The sequence below is a fragment of the Ictidomys tridecemlineatus genome, chromosome 5, assembly GCF_052094955.1.
Source record: "Ictidomys tridecemlineatus isolate mIctTri1 chromosome 5, mIctTri1.hap1, whole genome shotgun sequence".
NCBI classification, from domain to species: Eukaryota; Metazoa; Chordata; class Mammalia; order Rodentia; family Sciuridae; genus Ictidomys; species Ictidomys tridecemlineatus.
The window spans coordinates 100837017-100858795 of NC_135481.1; the positions used below are offsets into that span (position 1 = coordinate 100837017).

Sequence of the window (21779 nt, forward strand, 5' to 3'; positions counted from 1 at the left end):
TGAGAAGCCATCTGATGAGAGTCTTCATCAGGCTGGAAGCAGGGCTGCTTAGCAGGCCAGACAAGACATAGTTTGTAATTTCTTTTGACAGGTAGTCCTCCTTTGGAAGTTGCTTACCCATGAGGAAGCCATGCAGTTTTGGTCCAGGTGTATGAATGAGTGGGCTGTATGAATTTTGTCTGTATTCTGTATGAATGAGTGGGCTTCACCTTATAGGAGGTGATCCTGGGGGATCTTGCCTTCTAAGTCCCAGCACTCCTGGAGCTTACCCACTGGTCACTGCCTCCTGGTACAAATGGTGACTGTCCACAACTCTGAATTAATTGCCTTTGTCTTCTGGGATGCCTAAAATATATGTTTGTCTCCTCTGCTACTCTTGTTCCCAGTCAGCAATGCTAGACTTCTTGAAGGCTCTGTTTCACTGAATCATTTTTATAGTATATTCTCCCAATTTTCTTCAGTTGAGTTCTTCTTTCTTTAAAGTTGTTGGGCATTCCTAGTGTCATTTACTTTCTTTCAGGGTAGTAGGGAGAAGCCACAAGTTGTTAGTCTTGGCCAATGGCTTCATCATTGAAGATTAATTCTTGCTCTTTGACTCTGTGTACATAGGATAATGGCTCTGAGTCACCTTCTCACGCTATGATGTGTTTTCTGTGGCAAGTCCAAATTACATTGTCATGTACGAGGTGCACCCTAGTCCCTTTAGCATGCTTGAGAGCAGGAGGTAGAATCGGTGCAAACTTTGTCAGCCAGTCTCTTAGAGGATCTTGCTAGAATTTGTGATTGGGTTCTGAATTTCCTCTATTGGTGTTCTTCCAAGATACATGAACTAATGACAGTTGCCACTCTGAGGTGCAGAACTTTCCATATAGATAGTCTTAAAAAAACTCAAGCACATTTCCTAAGCGCGCACACACTGGGGAAAACCCAACTAAATGTGCAACGGTTCCAAGAAATGCCTCTTAGTTACTGTAATACTGGAGCTTTAAACTTTATCTCATCATTTATTATTTGGCAGAATGAATATAGAGGTTTCTTTCTGCGTTGGAGTGTGCGCTGGCTTAAGGCACTGGGAACATGTTTGTGTGATCTTCCTTGCCCTTTCTCCCCCAGTGCTTCTACCTCACCCTACAAATATGTATTTTGTGTCAGGCACTGGGAGACATAGAAGAAAGACATAGTTTCCTCCACTTGAGAAGATGCCTGTCTGCTGGGCAGGACAGAAAATTACAGCACAATGTGATAAATACTATGATAACAGTTAGAACATGCAGCCGTGGGGCTGAGAGGAAGAACGCAGCCTTGGCAGGAGAGCTGTGGGTGGGAATATTGGAGATGGTTTCCTAAAGATGGTACTTGAACCATGACTTGAATGATGAATTGCAGTTACACAGGCAGAGAATCCAGGTAAGACTTCTCTCTGGGATGTGTAGTTAGGAAAGGCAGAACTTTGGCAAGGTTTGGAGCAATGAAGTGGAAACTAGATGAAAAGGGTCTTGTGTATAATACTTAAAAGTCCGTATTGGATTCTGAAATGGATGGAGAACCACTGAAGGGCTTTTCAAGAAAGCCATTGTTTCTAGTCCTCAGAATAAAAATAACAGTAGATTTCTAGTGATTCAGGAAGGCACCTTTTAAATTTTGTCACCTCTCTCATCAAACTGTTAAAGGCTTCCTTTTTACACTAATGGTCCCTCCATTTTCCGGTTGCATAATGTAAGTATTTTTAGAGCTTTTCATAATCAGATACCACCTCCTCATCTGCTCTCAGTTCCTCTTTGTGACATGTAACTTTCACTCTCGTCAGAGGCTGGTGGCTTCATCAAAGAGGAATTCTAAGACAGCAGGACATGTAGGTTTCTCTGGATTGGGCTGTTCGGTACCTGCAAATATATGGGGAATGAGGGAGGTCATGTACTGAGCCTCTAGCATGTACCAGGTGTTCTACCAAATACTGGGATGTATTAGTTGTCATGCCAGAATACACACAGCCCCTGTTTATAAAGCTTAAGGTCCAGAGGATCCTAACAGTGCCATTTCTGGAAAGAAGAGGGAAGAGAAATACAATCTCAGTCAAGTTTCTGATCATAAGTCATTATACATTCATTGGTGTGGTAAATATTTATCATTCTAATTCTGATACTAAAAAAAAATCCCCTATGAAGTATCTTCCAACATTTTCCAAGCATGTTGGTGACAGGGAATATTTTTAATCTCCCTTGTCCCTTTCATGGTCTAAAGCTAAAGGTTTAGTGATTACTTAATATATTTATATAGATTTTTTTCTGATATTTTAGTATAGCTAGTCAATTCATCCTAAGTTAGTTTGGGTGTTAGAGGAAGACACTGCAGAAAGAGGTCCACACCCAATGCCAGCCCTCAGGGATTTGTGGTCATCCTGGTGCACTGCTCTGTGAGGAATTCTGAGGCTTTATCTGGGTTGAATGGGGGAAGAGACAGAATAGAATGACAAGAGTTGATGATGAATTCCATCTACCAGGATGAATTCCTCTATCATGGTACGTGTACTTGACGGCAAGGCTTTAAGAGTTAGGCAAGTTTGCTATCCCAAGATGACTAAAAATATCAGCTAGCAACCAGAAACTTTTTATTCCACTACCCATTCACAAGTCCTATCTTGGAGAACATGGTATTTGCAAGATGATTTCTTATTTCTCTGACTGGATCTGTCTATTCTAAGTTCTTGCTTTATTAACTACATAGTAGTCTGGTGGATTCTAAGAACACACCGCTTGTGATGGACTAAGTCTTTCCAGTGTCCGAAACCCAGGAACTTGGTTGCAGATAATTTTTCTATGGGATACAGGAATACATGGCTGCCTATGTCTGATCAGCCTAAAATAGCTGAATAAAGGTTCCCAGAAATTTCACCTTCATGAAAGACTAAAATTAGAAACATCACACGGATCGTGCCAAGGATTGGAAATCCTTCTGAACTTCTTTTGTCTCCTTCTATAACCAGACTTCATCATTTCCCTGTCACAAAGAATCCCTCAGAAAGTCAACTTTTAAGTCTAGGTTTAACTTGAAAGGAGGTAGTAATGACTTTCATTATTAACGAGGCACTTGACCTGGCACCCATGGATGGCCTTTTGATTCATGAGGGTAGAGTAAGTTTCTGGTCCACTGCTCTCTCTGCCTTTCTGGCTGGCCTGCCTATACCCCCAGATGATGGAACAGCTTTATTCAAAATGAGGTAAGGGCTGAGGGTTTTGCTAGTTCAACATTAGCCTGCCTGGATTTTCCCTGTTACAGCAGCTTGTCTTACATTCCTTCTATCTTTTCCCAGTCAAAACCCTCACACATGAGACCATAGATCAGAGGGTATGGGTTGGTAGGCCCCGGGGAGATCCTGCTTGCAGATGTGTTTTTGTTTAACCCAGAGAGTGTCAGGTCACAATGCATTTAAAACATCTAATGACTTGTCAACATTCAACTACTGGCTTCAAGTTGAGCTGGAGTCTTTTTGACCTTGATTTTGAAGTGAGACATTTTCTGCCAGTCTGCAATTTGGTGCCCATTTTCTACTTATGCTACTCAGGTTTTTATCCGTGGCACATCCCCATCACTGCTAACAAAATATAAGGCATGCAAATGGTAGTATCCATGGAATGTAGCATTTGGGGCTTTGTGCCTTAGTTCCATGTCAGCTGCAGCTCAGCAGGCAGAGTGAGTTTATTGACCCTGGTTAGCAAGACCGCAGATGCAGATGTGGCCCTGGTCTTGCCAAATATTAGGTTCTTCAGACTTTGGAAGCTAAGAGGACCATCTGCTGACACATTTGCACTTGGACTTCACTGCTGGAGTTTAGTCACTGTGATAGATAATGATGTTAATGATAATGAATCCCCAAACTGTGCAAGTATATAAAAGAAAGAGAATGAATGGTCACCATTTGACGTGTGTGTGTGTGTGTGTGTGTGTGTGTGTGTGTGAGTTTATGATGTCTTTTGGACATATGTATGATATATGATATACATTACATACTATGATATGCAATAAATGTCACAATGGGGGAGTCACAAACATGAACTTTTATATGTTTATATGCATATTTAATTTGGGAGTTTACTGAATCCAGAGTCCATCATTTGTTGAAGCCCTGCCCTTTGAGCTAACAGTACACTGAGGATCTACTCTCTCAGAAACGATTTCCTTCCTAATGACTCTATGCCAGTATATACTGTCTGATTTTGTTCTGGATCTTCATAGAAAATAACAAAATTAATAGTGATAGCTACCATTTATTGAGTCTTTTTAAGGACCTGGAATTGTGTCAAGTCTTTTTATAACTGGTTATCTTCTCTCATTTATTTCCTACAATCCTGTGTAGTCAGACAGGTCACCTTCATTCTATGGAAGACCCTAAACGGAGACAAGTCAAATATTTTGCCTAATGTCACATAGCTGGTAAGGATGGATTAGGACTCAAACCCCAGTGAGAGGAGACTCCAAAGTCCACGACCTTATGTACTTCCCTTTACTACCACTTAACTTCATCTAATTAAAAAAAGATATAAGCATTTATTAGTCACCTATCCATCAGGAGCTATTTCATATTTAAGATATAATGTGTATATATATATATATATATATATATATATATATATATATATATATATATATATATAGCATTGGAGGTCTATTGAAAAGATAAGACCTGTGCTTATTCTGAGATATCAAAGCTGAGAATTTTAAGTGACAGATGAGTGGAGCAGGCAGTTTAAAGGAGGGAGAAATCACAACAGACCAGTCCTCCATTGCCCGAGGCACAGAAGGGGAAGGGGGCACAGATAGTAGGATGTGTGAGTCTGTGGAGACCCTAGAGCAAGATTCTTTCATAATGCTTCTTAGTCATTTGTTTTCAACCCTGATTAGAAATGTTACACAATGAGATTAGCCCAAAAGTTCTATCTGAAAGTCTTACCATCATGTGCTCTGAAGAGAAAAAGCTCTTTTCATTATCATCTGTTGTCAAAGGTTAAATCGGGTGGAGGATAGATTTATCTTTGTCTTTTGCTTATTGGGAGTAAATGGCTTTGCATTTAGTGTGAAGTTGAAAAGCTTCATTGGGATTTGCAGGCAACCCTGCGGCATTCAAGGTAGGCTGACAGTGGCTTCTCCATTCTGTATATCCTAGATGCTGCAGGGAATGTCCGGCAAGATCCTTCCTTTCAAACGTTCTTCATTGATTTGTACCAGCAGGATGGTACTCAGTGGTGGTGAAATCATACTCCTATAAATGATCTGGTCTTCCAAACTGACTGGGTGGTTTTATTTGTCCTATATGTAGACTCACAGAAAATTAAAGATGCTTTAAAAACAATAGAAAAGAAATGCCCCATGGTTACCTTCCTATTCCTCAATAGTAAAATAGGGCCAAGAGGCCCTGTGGGTGCTGCAGGGACATCCCCACATTCCTCTCTCCTTCCAGTTCCCTTGCAGGAGTGTGGACAGGTGTAACCTTACAATAGAACACGCGGAAGCATATTCTCAGGAAGTTGAGAACAGAGCAGCCTGGGATAAGAGGCAAGAAGGAGAGAAGAAAACCCTTCTGGGTGCAGGAACTGTCCCTAACCCTTAGAGGCATTTTCATGGGCTTGTCTTATAACTCCATTGTCATGGAAGAGTTCTTTGTAATTAGTGCATCACATAGGGCCAGAAGAGTCTCTTCTTCCAGTCAAGGCAAGTGACTTGGGCAATAGAAAAGACAGCTTGATGAGTCGCAGGCATTGTTTAAAGATGGAAAAGAATTCTGATTTTTCAAGTAGTGAGGATCAGAAAGTACCAGAGCAGCTAGGGCAATGGGAGAGCTGGAACAGATTCAGGTGTCCATCCTAGGCAAGGGGCACCATTTGAACAAGTTGAAGAAGAGATGAAGGGACTGTAGCCTGGGAATCCTGGCTAGCAGAGGTGCAGAATGCCTGACACCTGTGCTCCTACAGAGGCCTCCCGGTGATCAATGAATGAGCAGACAGAAGAATTCCACAGAGAGAGATTTTGCCAGGTGTGAAGGGATTTGCATGTCACGAAGAAGTTTGGTGAGATTTTTGTATATGACTAAGGGGTTTCAGCTTTATGTGTAGGAATAGGCTGCTGGAGGGCCTGGAAACCACCATCCCTGGAGAATATTCTTGCCCCAGTGCAGTGAGACAGATAGGGGCTCATGCCCTTTAGTGGGCTATGTGATCTTGGACAAGAAGCTATCCCCTCTGAGCCTCATGTCTATAAAATATCACCTATTTTACTTACTTAATATGAATGATACACAACAGTGTTTTTAAAGAGTCTGACACATAGTAGCTATCTCTACATAGGTGCCAACTATTTTTACTATATTCCTGTAGTCATAGCATGCCCTACTCCTGGTATTGCTCCCATATGTCTCGGTATCAAGGATTGTGATGAAATACAAGTATATTCATTCAGAGAGACTTTGTCTTGAGACTCTGACCTCAGTGTTTTTCTCTCTGGTCTCCTGAGCATGAGTTACAAGTCCAAACAGCAGTCTTTCCAAACCTATGGGTGCAGCAGTAAGACCAGCTTGTCACTCTTGGTGACTCTACTTCTCTTCCTCCAAGGCTCTGTGACACCTGCCCTCTTGGGAAGCCATGTCCACTTTATCTTTAATCACTCCTTGTCAGGGCAACTTGTCAGCCAAGGCTGCTTTCTGTCACTTGATGCCACATCTCTTCCTAGTTCATTCTGTCGGTTGGAGACATTCATTTAATTGAGAGCCTGATTTTACAGAGAACACTGCTGCAGACACTGATTCACTGTGGGAGGTCTGGCAGGGCTTCCTGCCTCCATGTCCTGGCACACCAGCCCAGGGTGCCAGTAGACTTCTGCATGGCCACAGCTGGGTGGATGGGGAAGGTGAGGATGCTAGCCCTGGAGCTTCCAGCTGAGCGTTGCTGGGCTGCAAGAGCTTTGCCTCTCTTGGTGGAAGATCCTTCACGGAGCATCATTTCAGGGTCCCGTCAGTTTCCAACAGAGTCTTAACACGGAGAAGGATGAAGACTTGCTGTGATTTTTTTCAGGTCTGGGTGCCAGTTTAGATCTTCAATGTTCTGCCACATATGACTTCCCATTTGATCTTGACAACAGCCCTAGGAGGACAAAGGGGACAATTTGTAGCATGTCATCATCGAGGATCCCTCTTTTGGAAATGAATAAAATGAGATTTAGAAAGATCACACACCTGTCAGTGAGAAAGGTGTTGGTGTTTTGTTTGTTTGTTTTTAACCACAGTGTAGACTCCTCCGTGTAACAGCCAAGTCATTTCAGGGCTGTCGGGTAGAGAGAGCTCTCCTTCCAAAAGGCTCTGAGAGAAGTCAGGTTATCTCTGTGTGGCCAGTTCCTGGCCCTTGATTCTCCTGTGCATCTCTCCAGAGGTCTGCATTCTGCTTATTCACCTATGTGTCCTTCTCACAGAAGCGTTGCTTTTCAGATCCTTTTTAAAGGCCTTTTTCTTTCCTCCTGTCCCCAGCCTCCTTGTAGGGATGCCTGAGTGCTCTTTCCATTTACTGTTCAATGGAGCCAAACCTCTGTCTGTCCCTTTGGAATGAACTATTATCATCCATTAATAATCAACCTCTACAAGGAGTGCTACTCATAGGCATTTCACCCAAATGCAGAAAAGGCCAAAGTCTGGCTACGGCAGGGATCTCTCACATGCTGAAGCATAATAGTGGGGCTTAGGAAGAAGCCCTGAAACTGTTTCCTTTCTGGTTCACTCACTTGAGCATCTGCCTAGGGATCCTGCAGTTTCCCTTTGTGCATGGCCAATCCCATGGAGCTAGAACAAGAAAGCTGGGTGTGCCTGACATTCCACAAAGATGACAGTCAGCTTCATAAGCATTTCTGAGGAGGCCTCATTCCAAGTGTGGCTTCTGGAGCCCACTACCTGGGTCTGGTCCTACTCTGTGCACATGGGCTAGTTTGTCAACTACTTCCCGTGTCTACTTTTGCATCTGTAAAATGAGGGGATGGTTGTAGGTATCCGGAGTGGGTGTTGTCAGGACTTAATGGGCTGGCAGGTAAGAAATCTTACCTACAGCACCTGATAGTAAGTGCTCAACAAATGATGGAATCATTGTTATTCTCAGTGGTATTGATGATGGTTAAGTCCACTGTCAAGGTTACATAATTGGGGAAGCGTTTTTAAAGCTTTGTCTTAGTAATATGGCCCTCTTGTAACCTTGTAATACCTAGCAAAAAGGCAAACATTTTAGCTTGGTTCTTTCTTGGTGATGGAAGAGAAAAGGGAAATTGTTCTAGTTGGGCGTTAGGGATCAAACGATATGAACTGAAGGGACTCATGTGATTATTTTTCTCTCACCGAAATAGATTGTGAGACTTATTTTGCTTCCTAGACCTTGCTGATCAGACTGAAAATGGAAACGATAATGCAGGCTTCTCAGAGGTGTGGAAAGAATAAAATGAGATTAAGATAACCAACACTTCCTCCCAAAGAGCCCAGGCCATTGTGCCCTTACTGTGTGCTCTTTTTACATGGTTTATGTGCATTAAATGATTTTATTCTTACAAAATAGTTCACCCTTATAGTCCCATGCCCAGAGGAGGAAGCTGACCCATAGAAGCCAAAGATGTATATTTTGCCAAAGATGTCTAGCTTGAAAATAGTAGGCACAGCGTTTAGACCTAAATCTGGGTCCTGGCTTAGAATTTGAATACGATAATGGAAAGGAGATAACAAGGGGTTACATACTAAACCCCATTCATGGTTTAGTCCTTTTCTCTTCTACTTTTCTCCCTGCATATTATCTTTTGGCTGTCAAAGATCAGAAAACTGAGACCTGTCCCAGGGTGCTATATCAATAAGAGTAAATTATCGATATATTCATAAGAGTAATAAGTATATTAATAAGAGTAAACATTTTTGAAATTCTGATTTGGGGAATAGGATGAGACTGGGTGAGGCATCCTCTCCTTCCCATCTTAGTCTCCCACTCTGGACAATGGGTATGGTCAGGAAGAATTGTGCTGGTGCCTTGGGTAGGATGTAGGGGCAGAGAGCCCTGCTGGACCCCCTTCTAGGACAAATCACTATGGGTACAGTGTTCTGTTAATTCTGACTCTCAACTAAATAAATGTCCCCAACAGACTGAACCAGGGTTTCAGGCTATCTCATTCTACCACCACACACTCAATGTGCAAAAATTATGGATCCTCTTCTCCAAAAACTCATGATTTTTTTTTAAAAAAAGAAATATATGCAAATAATTTTAAAAACATGAAACAGGAAGATGCTGCAAAAAGTAAGTCTCCCTCCCAATCCAATTCCCAGGGACAACTTTATAGTTCCTTGTGCTTCTTTTCAAAGATATTTTATGCGTATATGAACATGTATAATAACTCTCTCCATCCCTCCCCATTTTTATACAATGATAATGTAATTCTGTTCTGTTTCTTGCTGATTTCATTTAATGATATGACTTGGAGGGCCTTCAGGTCAAAGCCAGAAGCAATATCTCATTTTAAAGGCTGCATAATATTCCATTATAAAGATGTGCCATGTGTTTTTGATGGTCATTTAGGTTGTTTCTGATTTTTTACTAAGGATTCAGTAAATATCTTCGTATCAAAGTGTTTATATCCATTCAATTCAATCTCTTGTGCAAGTAAAACTTGCACACACATGTTGTATAACTTTCTGTCAATACAAGATATTGGCCAGAAGGAGAAAGACAAAAGAAACATTATGGGAATGCAGAGGCCTATTCAGAGCACAGGTGCACCCCAGATATCTCTTTGGATGGTTTTTGAGGGCTGTGTCTCATGTTTCAAACCATTATGTCCTGAAGCCTCTTCTGGAATCTTTGTTCTGGGTGCCCAGTGAGTGATGGATGGATGCTGCTCATGAGATTGATTCATACGGCACATTTGTTTGGCTTTTGACAGGTTGTTTATAAGAATAATGACATCCGTCTGGAGCTGTCTCGTCTGGCACGGATTGGGGACACAAAAATGAAAATCTATGGTGAAGTTGTGTTCAAGTGTGAGAATGTGGCCACACTGGACCCCATCAACTTTGAGACCCCAGAGGCTTACATCAGCTTGCCCAAGTGGAACACCAAACGAATGGGCTCTATCTCCTTTGACTTCCGCACCACTGAGCCCAACGGCCTGATCCTCTTCACTCATGGGAAGCCCCAAGAGAGGAAGGATGCTCGAAGCCAAAAGAACACAAAAGTTGACTTCTTTGCTGTGGAACTTCTCGATGGCAACCTGTACTTGCTGCTCGATATGGGCTCAGGCACCATCAAAGTGAAAGCCACCCAGAAGAAAGCCAATGACGGGGAATGGTACCATGTGGATATTCAGCGCGATGGCAGATCAGGTAGGGAAAAGCCAGGGTGTGTGACCAAGGGTAGAGGGCAGCTGTAGCACTGCAGTTCTTCCTGGCTTTATTTATTTATTTTTAATTTTAATTTTTGCATTTGCAGGGTTGTTGGTTTTTTGTCTCTTCTCTTTAATGGTTGTGGTAGCATTGTTTTTGAATAAAACACCTTCCTCATGGATGCTGCACATTCTCCAGCTCATCTCCCTTGCTCTGTGCTGTCCTTTCAGGGACTACTCTAAGACCCTGGAACTAAGGATAGTTTTACAAATAGCATCACCCCTCCCCCTAAAGCAACCGTCATGTCACTGGTACAGCCTTCCCCCCTTTTCTTCTCCTTCTTTTTCTCATCACCATGGAAACCAAGTGTGACATCACAGATGCTGCATTATGGGATTATTCTGTGGGATATGCCTCACTGTGCAAGAGTTTATGCAAAGATCTGCCCTGCAATAATTGGCAAGAGTCACGTTGCAGGGAGAAATTATGACAAGAAAGGAAAAGGCAAATTGATTTTTCCTGAAGTCATGTTCAATTTAAAGCCTTCCTTTGGTGTGAAAGCCAGTATTTTACCCTTTGCTCAGACCTCACTAAGTCTCTCTTCCTCTTCCTAACCTTTTACATTTGGTTTAAATGGCTTTGTTTGTTTCTGCAGCCGCAGATCAAACAAGGTAGCCCCAGGCACTACATTGTCACTCTGGAACAGTAACAAAGGGAGTGGGGGCTGGGGGGGCACTAATAGAGAGTCTGGGGTTTTCAAATGACTGAACAGTCTGCCTAGCTTTCTAGGGACCCTGTGGCAATGAAGGTCACATTCTGTGCTATTGGAAAACCAAAGAGCAGTAATTAGAGCATTTGAATTTCAGACTCATTTTCTGATTTCCCATTTAGGTAGTATATACTCTAGAGGGGTGTGGCTACATTTTCCATATTTGTAGGGATTCGTCCTCCTGTGCACATAAGAACAAGTCTTCATTTGGATATTTTTTCTCCAGGTTACACTTGGCAAGCAAGAGAAAGTATCCCCAAAATACAGAAACCAGAAATGGCTGAGTTTTTTTTTTTTGAGATGTAGTAATAATTTATTAATTATATATAATGGTAGTATACATGTATATGTTCAAAATGCATCTCATATAATTATGAGTATACATTGCAAAAAATGAACTCTACAGTACTTTTTTTTTTTAAATTTTGCTGACAACACTATAAATACGAACATCTAGGTTTATGTATTACCAAATGTTCAGGATACATTTTGTACTTGGTAAAGGGATGGCAGAGATAAGCAACATTACCCTTAGGAGGAACAGGATGGGCTCTGTGCAGAGGGCAGACGGGTGGCAGATTGCAGCCCTGCATGTTTTATTGCCCAGTAGGAACCTCTATCGATTGTCTAAAATCTGATCGGAACCAGGAGGCTTCAAATTAAATGTGCTTGTTAAGCAAGAATGAACAGTTTGTGCTTTTTAAAGAGAAAAAGACACACAAACATAATTTCTTTGGAGGCTAAATCAATCCCTCTCTCAAGTTTATCAATAATAAGTGAGCAGGGTATAGCTAAAATTGTCTCAAAATTATTATTTTACTATTTAAATTTTTTATTCTAATTTATTATATATGACATCAGAATGCATTACAATTCATATTACCAAAATTATTTTTAAAATTTTTTTTAAAAACCTACCGCTATTGGTTAAGGTCATATGTAAAGATGGGTCATGGTGGATGAGTTCTGTGTGTGACTAACCTTGACACAGCTTCAAAGTTACCTACTTGTGTCACATAGGCCTGAACACATCAAATTGCCATGTGATTATTTCTGTTCATTTCCAATACTAATTGCTGTTTCAAATAGGATAGCTATTTTTTTCTTTTCCTTTTCTTTTTTCTTTCTTTTTTTTTTTTTGGCTAGGAACATCACAGTGGGCCCATCTTTGAAAAATATATTTGGATTTTAGAAGCCTTGAATTTTTTACTTGGCAACTTACACTGTTGGGTGATTCTTTGAATCTGATGCATTTGATCAAAGACTATGAAAACTTACTAAGTAAACAAATAATCATCCTAAGAAAACAGTGTAACTTAACACTTTTATATGGCCTGTTAAATGTCATTTCTTCCCAAAGATGTTTCCTAGTAGGCTCTTTTCAGTTACAAACCTATGTGAAAGTGAATATTTACAAAAACAATATGAACCTCCATGAGCATTCTGCAGAATATGACTAGGTAATTTAGAAAAACTTATATGATCATATATTCACATATTTATATATGTACACATATATGTATATATTTATAATATCTTATAGTCTCCATTGGGGAAGTGAGTCTTAAAAACTGACAAGAACATTCAAAAGAGTTCTGGCAGCATACTCAGAGGACAGATTTTCCCCAGCATGTACTTAAGGCATGAAATTTTAAATGGATTCTAGTACTTATTTGGCAATAGATGTTCCTCCCTTTTTGCTGGTGATCAGATTATATTTATAGGCATGTGGAAGATAAAAAAAGGAAACTGTGCAAGAGAACGTAGTAAGAGATACAAACTTCAACTTCCTTATTTGTAACACAGAGAAAATAACATATCCTAGTTCACGATATTGTTTTCAGGGTCAAGTCCCCCCAAAAAATGTACATAAATGGGCTGAGGGTGTAGCTCAGTGGTTGAGCATAGCACATGCTTTAGCCTGTGCCAGGCCCTGGGTTTGGTCCCCTCAAATAAATGAATAAAAAAATAAAAACAAAAAGCACACAAAATACTTAAATTGATAAACAGGACCTTATAAATTCAAAGCACAGCAGGAAACCTCTAGGATAGAGGTGGGGAAAAGATTGTCAGCTTACCCTGCCCACGAGGCCCCTCAGTGTCCTTTCCATTCTACTGTGGCGTTGACTTTGGAATTTCGAGCACATTTCACATTCTTGATCTCATTTGATCTTCTGAGCCTTCAGGATATACCCTTCTTAGCCGAGGGAATTGAGACTCAGACAGAGGAGACTGATGTCAGTGAAGGCTGACTGATGGATCCTACAACCCAGGTATCTTGGTACCAACAAAGCACTTCAAGAATAATAAATATATTTTTTTAAATTGCTGGTAGCATATTTAGATATCACCTAGTACATTTTCTTGACTTTACAGTTCAGGAAATTAAGAGGTAGAGGGTTCAATGACTATCTTAGGGTCAGAAAAACATTTAGGACTAACATCCTTGTTCCCAAATTCCCAGGTCAGGCACTAAGTTATACCTTCTAAAATCTCATTTGATGGTGGCCATAATCCAGCCCTTGCCTGGGTCTGCCTATGTCCCTGGCCTCAACTCCTGCTCCCTCTCTCTTACCTCCTCCTCTCCTATCATACTCCTTCCTGCCTCAGGCCCTTTGTGAGTGTCATTCTATCTGCCTGCCATGATCTCTACCCCTGGACTTTCTCAATACTAGTTTCAGCTGTCACCCACCTAGGTAAGCCTTAAATTAGAACACATGGGCTGCTACCCTGTACCCATTTTACTCTCTTCATAGCACCTGCCATTAGTTATTTTCTCTTGTGTACTGAACTATTTATTTTGTGTCTGTGCTCTGTAGTATCAACTCCAAAGAGAAAAAGGCTATGAAGGACAGGCTCATCTCTGTGCCTAGAACTATACAGACACAGAAGAGATGCCTGACATATCTGTATAACATGAATAAAGAAACATGTTCCAGTCAAAAATGACCAGTGGCAATGTCCCAAATATTCACTGGCTAGGGTGGTAGTTGAGGCCAGTCTAGAGTGTATCACTGCATGGAGGGGGAGGCAGAGAGGAAATCTCATCCTTTGGGGGATGGGGAGCCCCTGAAGAGGATTCAGGCAAATACAGAGCCCTTATTCTATTCCAGGGCCTATGAGACGCTTTCCTATAAGGATTAACTTAGTTAACCATCACATCAACCTGTGAGCTGGGGAAAATCACTTTCCCATTTGCAGGGGACACCGAAGCACAGGAAGAAGGCGTCCCTTCTTCAAGGTTCTACAGCTCATGTGTGGTAAAAGCAGGGGTTTTAACTCAGGCAGGAACTCTTTTGCCCTCACCTGATGATGATGAGATGATGATGATGATGATGATGATGATGATGATGATGATGATGATTCTTCTACCTTTCAGCCAAGCCAGTTAGGAAGTGAAAAGATCTACTAGAGGTTAGGCGGTGGGATTTTTTCTGGTCTCCCTGGAGGCCTGGTTGTCTTAGGTGGCAGGGATGGGAACCAACATCCTGCAGCATGCTGTTCCGTCGCTTGCGCGGCTTTCTCCCCGTCAGATAGTGATGGTCTGAGATCCCACCTATTGGGCTCCTCTCATTTGGCTAATCACCTAGCGTGCTCACCTGGGATGCACACAGCACCTTTAACTCACTCGGGATGTCTTCCTACCCAGGTACCATATCAGTGAACAGCAGGCGCACGCCATTCACCGCCAGTGGGGAGAGCGAGATCCTGGACCTGGAGGGAGACATGTACCTGGGCGGGCTGCCGGAGAACCGTGCTAGCCTCATCCTCCCCACGGAGCTCTGGACCGCCATGCTCAACTACGGCTACGTGGGCTGCATCCGCGACCTGTTCATCGACGGGCGCAGCAAGAACATCCGGCAGCTGGCGGAGATGCAGAACGCCGCGGGCGTCAAGTCCTCTTGTTCACGGATGAGCGCCAAGCAGTGTGACAGCTACCCCTGCAAGAACAACGCTGTGTGCAAGGACGGCTGGAACCGCTTCATCTGCGACTGCACGGGCACGGGCTACTGGGGAAGAACCTGCGAAAGGGGTGAGTCAGCCTTCGCAGGTGGCATGCTCCAGTCCAAGTGGAAATGGGTGTTACAGGTGTATCCCTGGACAGCCCGAGCCTTTGTTCCACCTGCACTCTTCTTCCAAATAAGAATTTTGGGGTTCACTGGTTTCCAGAACACACCATTCTAGTTCTGAGTGCCTAGCATCATTTGGCTCATACTCATATGAGTGATTAGGTATCTTTTTGATTAGGTATCTTCTCTTTAGAGAGGATGAATCGTCCTTCTTTGAGATTCCAGGAGAGCCAGTCTGCTGGCTGTTTCATTTATTCCATGTTTCCTGAATAGTTTCTACATGCTAACTCCTGGGCTAGGCTTTAAAAACAGAATATCGAACAAGATGGATATATGCCTATCCTTACAGAGCTTGCTGCCTAGTGGTATTAAATAACCAATGATAAACATGGTGGGTTTCATAAGAGGTGGTGCGATGGATGGGTAGCAAACACAGAATTCTGGGGCCAGACTAGATGAGAAGTTTGACCTTTATGGAGTCATGTGAACCTCATGAAGGAAATAAGTATCTCTGAGACTTGATTGTCTCATTTGTAAAACGGTGATATTTAGGCACCACCTCACCAGATATCAATAATGATCTGACTTAATAGGTTCCTAAAATATGGTGTGCATTTAACAACCACTAGTGACTCTAAGAAGATTGTAGTTATTATTATCAGCTTTGTTATTATTGTCAACTTTATTGAAGCAAAGTACAGAAAAGTTCCAGAGACCCTTGTAAGAACACTCAATGTACTATAGGTATCCAGATAAAACTTGTTCAAAGAAAAAAAATACCTAAGATAAGAGGTGAAATATGAATAGCAGCTGCCTTGACAGAGAAGTGGCAGGAAGGAGTGTGATCTAAACAGGACAGATATAAGAGACATGGTGGTATTGAAGAACTGAACAAAGTCCACAGTGGACTCCAGGCTTTCTTCCTTTGAAAACAAAGTCCATAATGCAAAGGGGACCCAGAGAGGTGGCTAAAGAAGTAAAGCCAACCCTTTAGAACAGGCCAGAATACTACAGGGAGTCCCTTCTGCTTACATTTAAGTATCTTCCATATGCACTGAATATAGTTTGGGCAAGAAGCAGAGATAAAGGTTAGCAAAGCAATGACATCTAGCCAAGGAGATTCAGTTTATAGACCACATTCAGACTGTAACTTGGTCTCTTATTTTTATATGCCCCAAAACACAAAATCAAGTTGGCTATCCATGGGCTGACAGCTTCTATATTATATGAAAGTATACTTTACATAGTTACCAAATATTTGCTGAAAACATAGCTCTAGGTCTTTAAGGATACGGCATCTATAACAGACACAGCTCCTACCTTCAATGAGCTTTTGCATGTAGCTGAGATATCTACACAAGAAGCAGTAAGACAATGATTCAAGGCAGCATCTTAGGCTGTGTTGGTGAACAAGCAGGAGGACATGAATATTAAGAAGAGAAGAATTCTTTGAGGACCCATGGGGGTCTTCCTTCTAAAGACCACTAGTGACCAGAAATTGTCCAAGTATCAGAAGTCTGGTAGTTGGGATGATCCTGGTTGGTGTTTCCAAGGAGTGGTTTCTATGAGGTCAACTGTGTTAGTAGTTAACATGTATTTCAAGAGATGGCAAACTTTATTTTTTTAAATATAATTAGACCAAAAACAGATACAGGACCTTGGGATGAAGTGGAAGCCTAGAACTTTCTTATAGTTTATGGAATTTAAATGCAGATTCACAACATTGTCAAAGCAGCAACAACCAGAACATGAGCCGAGATGAGGAGGCAGCCATCTGGAATAGAAATAGGCCATATGGGCCTCATAAGTCTGTCAAGTACCTGGACTCTTTCCAAATATCTTTGTAGGGTAGCATACCCTGGTGCTGGTTTGGGAAGATAGAAAGGTCATTTGACCTCTGAATGTATGAGACTTTTGATGTGAGCCTAGGTATTGTGGATATTCCACCATCTATGGAAGTGGTGTGAGAAGCAAAGGTCACCTCAGACATCTCACTTATTTCTCTTGTATCTCTGCTAGTCAGAGGACTTGTTGTTGCTGGAGGCAGGGAGGAGCAGCGACATTAGTGGCCATGTAAGGTGTTTCTATAATATGCCAAGGGCAAATTAATGGGAGTTCATCCAAAATTTGCCAAGTACGATGAAAGTCACTGCTCCTTTTACATTGTCACTTCTGACTAGTCATTAAAGGGCAGCTGATTGGGGATATATGAGGGACAATTATTCTTGGTACAGTGAAGCCAAGAGTCATCCATTCTGGCCAAATGAGAAAGAGCTTAGCAAATTTAAGACGTTTGATCTATATATCGCTCAAATCCCAGACGGTTTGGCTGATTGTTTTGTTCCCCCACTAATTGTTTTTTGCCCCTGTATTGTTCCTGACACCATGTTCAGAATGAATCAGTGGAGTGTAAAAATGATAGGACTCCACTCTGCTAGCAAAGAAAATAGAGCTTCCCAATGACATTGTTTTGCTCTTATTGAAACTCATTCCTTAGTGGAGATTTCCGTGATGGAGACTGAGCATCTTTTACTCATTTCTTAATATGGATAAAGACACTTATTGAGGACCTAATATATTCTAGGCACTATGTTCAGTGCTGGAAATACAAAACAACAAACAAATAACAACTACAAAAAAAATTGATACTGCTCCTATTTGTTGTTCAGGGGTGTTTGGGCCTCTTAGTGAAACAAAGAAAATATTCAACATGTGGTAGATGTTATGGTGGGGGTCTCAGGGAAGATGTAGGGCAAAAGGTGGAGTGGCCACTTTTACATAGGGTGTTGATGTTAGGGAGAAGGGGATCCAAGGTTTCTTGGCTCCTATTTCTACAAAACTATATGACCTTTTCCTTCTTTAGGTCTTCAGTAGTCACTATGGGCATTTCTGGTGAGTGGTACAGGAAGTGTTTGGCATCCTCTTTTTATCCTTTGGATGAAGGGATGCTTTCCCACCTACCATAACATCAACGTAGTCACTTTGTTTACCATTGTCTGCTTGTTTTTTTTATCCTAGAAGCTTCAAACTTCTTTAATACTAATTGTGATGCGTTTAGGAAAATGCCCAATACTGTGTGCCCTGCAGAGTTGAAAATTTTGGAGTTTATGGGTTAAAACTGGTTTTCAGAAGTGGGCATGGCTCAGGTCAGATCGAGATGAAAAATGCTCGAGGACTTAAACAAGATTAATCTAAGGAACAACACTCAGATCAAAGTTGCCAGCCAAAGATAAAAGAATAAGACTAGGAAATAGACTGGTATTTGGACTAGGATTAATTAGCATGAGTATCTTTCTATTCTGGTAAAACTGAATGACTTTTTGCTTCTTCCCTCCTAAGAGTGCTTTTTCTGCCTATGAAGATGAACAACTCCATATCTTCTATTTCTGTGTTTATGCACATTTTTAACACTTTTATTATTACAATGTAGTTACTTATGATGGTTGTGTTCATTTTGACATAGTCATATTTGTATAAAATGTAATTTGCTGCATTTCAGTGCCCTGTGCCACCTCTTTCTCTATCTTCCTCCATTCACCTATTCTCCTTCCTCTACTCTATTGGTCTTCCTTATATTTCTTTATCTATTTTTAATTCATGCTTCACATATATACATAAAGGTAGGATTCACTGGGGTATATTTATACATTCACAGCATAGTTTTGTCAAATTCATTTTGCATCTCTTCCCTTTCCTGTTCCTCCTCCCTCCCCTTCACTCTCCTTCTACTCCACTCATCTTCTCTCTGTCTTTCTGGTATGCGATCCCCTTCACCCACATGTTTTTCCCTTTGCTCTAACTTCCATGTGAGAGAGAAAACATTGGACCCTCCATTTTTCGAGGCTGGCCTGTTTCACTGAGCATGATGTTTTTTCTTTTCACCCATTTTCCAGCAATTGCCAACAACTTTAAATCTTGACATCTGAAAAATGGACTTGATATTTTATTCAGATTCTTTTTAGTGTGACCTAAGAAGATGTAGAGGTCTCTACCCATCCTGATCAATTAGTTCTATCGCTACTATGGTGTCCTTTTCATGGTGACGTGGAAAGTAACCCCATGATCTAAATAGCAAAGTTCTGTTATTACTACTTAATGCAATTAGTTGAGTTGAAATGCTTTAATCTTCTGGAAGACCACCTGCTAGTCTGTGCAGTTCTGTTGTTCGGAAGGCATTGTTGAGTTTGTTGTTACTCTTTTCTGGGCATTTTCCTTCTCGAGGCAGTACAATCAACTTGACAGGAGACAACATAAGCATATTATCCTTGGCAATGTAGCCCAATTGTTTAGTCCAATTAGTGAGAGTCCCCATAGGGGAAGTGTAATGCTTGATTCATTTGTGGACCATCAAGCTTAAATTAGAAGTTACTTCAGATTTTATACTCTTCCCTGTATGACTTTTTCTAAATGTATGTGGCATTAATTTGGCAAGAAAGTAAATAGGACTCAGCACAAGTCCATCCTTATGTCAAAAAAGAAAAAGAAAATCCCACAGTACAAAGGTTATAGGCAGAATGGGACAATGGTTAATAGCATGCATGACATTTGGAGTTAGATCTTGATTCCTATTTTACTTTGTAGCAAGATGATGTACGATAAGTACATATTCTAAGTCTGAATTCTCTAATCTGTACAATGGAAGTACTATACTTACTCCATCTAAAGTATTCCTTGATGACCAACTATAGACTGAACTATGGCTAACAGTATCAAGGAAGTAGATTTACTGGATGATTACCTGGAAAATTTCAATCAAATGAACAGAGAAGCAGAGCAGCTGTACAAACCCCAGGGCACTGTTTGAGATCCTCCAACTTCTAGTTCCAGATTTTTTTTTTCACTTAAAGTTAGCCTGTTCCAAATAGACAGCCCATTTGGTTCAGTTTGGTTCCTCTGTCTATTACTACACCAGAGATGGAAGCTCATAGGTGCATATTTGTGAGTTGGAACCACCCTCTGCCTCCTTCCTGAGGATGTTAGTTTGAATGAGAAGAGCTATCTCAAGGTAAGCACAGTGGCTGGCATACAGTGGTACAGTGATAGTCTCTCTTATTGAGGAGGCTTTTTCAAGTGTTTCTTGTTCATGCAGGGCAAGTATTCATGGTAGGTCAAAGAGAACAGATGAAGTTCAATTTTTCCAAGTTCTTTAGAAAGAGGTGAGAAGTCTGATTCTTTTGAAAGATGCCTGTACAATGGAACAGTTGAGATCCTTGTGCCAACAAAAACGATGCCTTATATTTTATTTTTTTTTTAATCTGAGTTCTCCCTTGAATTCAAATAATTCCCTGACTTAAAGTTTAGGGAATCAGTTGAATCACCAGCACTTGTAGGCCATCGCAGAAAATGTGTATCACTGTGTTCCTTGAAGGCATCAGCCTTTACCTTCATTTTCTCAAAAAATACATTCTGTAAAAGAAGTATATACACACATTACATACAAATATATATTTCATAGAAATATTATATATAGTATTTGGAAAATATAGAAAAGTAGGAAGAATGGGAAAATTACCAAATGCTCAACACAATTATTAACCATATAACCAAATATAGTCATATGTATGTATGACTATAATCTTGCTGTGGGTACTATTGTGTGTTCTACTTTTTCCATTGAATACCATGTTGCAATCTACAATTTTCCTGCCTCAGTGTTCTGTGTGGTTTGCACACACACATATGTACACACATGTACGTATACATTTAAGTGTATAAAATCTTACTACTTCCTCAGTGCTCTTCTATGGTTAGGGTCCAGGGTACCCTGACCCATCAGACCAAATCTTATTGTGTATACGCAGCCAAATGGAATTACTTCATATTTTTTCATTCTACCTTTATTTTTTTAACCACCCCTGATGTCTGCTAAAAAAATTAATATCTGGAATCTTGGAAATTGGGTGCTTTTTAGAACATTGATTTACAGGAGCAAGAAAATATGGCAATGAGGACAAACCAGCTTTTTTCTGGGTCTCCATTGACCTGACATATAACACCAGCTAAAAACTAAGAAAGCAGGTATTTTGAGTTTACTCAGTAGAAAGGGAGTGAAGACTGACAGTTCCCCTCCCTGCTTAGGGACTCCATGTCAGCTATCCCCTGAGATTGTGGTTGTATGCCTGAGGCCATGGCAGAAGATTCTGCCTCAAAAGGGTGAGACACTATTCTTACTGAGGCTGGACTGTGTCATTTGGATGTCAGACATATGCCATGTGTATGTCATAACTTCAAAAAAATAGCAGGATTAGCATATATCATTGATGTCACCTGTACTTAATTTTCATTTTGATAGGTAGAGAATTGGAAGCTGTGAGAAGTTATCATGAGTTCCATGTGGAGTAACTGTTGAATGGTTAGAACTCATGATTTTTGAATCCTATTTCATTGTATTTCCTGTTATATTTAGTCAGCTTCCTTTTCATATATACAAAGTTTGGATTTTAAGAGGATTTTTATATACATACTTGCACTGTGTTATTAAACATTGGAGGGCCCAGGGCTCTGTTTTGGGTCTGTTCTATATAAGCACAGTTTCTTTGGTCCCCTTATTGTCAAA

At 40.9% G+C, this 21779-nt stretch overlaps 1 protein-coding gene across 37 annotated transcripts in view; it reads left to right on the forward strand.

Annotated features, from left to right (window-relative positions):
• The window catches only part of Nrxn3 (neurexin 3), a 1549271-nt gene that overhangs the window by 492040 nt on the left and 1035452 nt on the right, over positions 1–21779 (forward strand). For all 37 annotated transcript variants that reach the window (XR_013439170.1, XR_013439171.1, XM_078050614.1 and 34 more), the window contains 2 exons: positions 9946–10384; positions 14803–15186. Coding sequence is in view for 35 of the 37 variants with exons in the window: in XM_078050614.1 (XP_077906740.1) it covers positions 9946–10384; positions 14803–15186 (823 nt within the window). In the remaining 2 variants the exon portion in view is untranslated. The remainder of the gene's footprint in view (positions 1–9945; positions 10385–14802; positions 15187–21779) is intronic.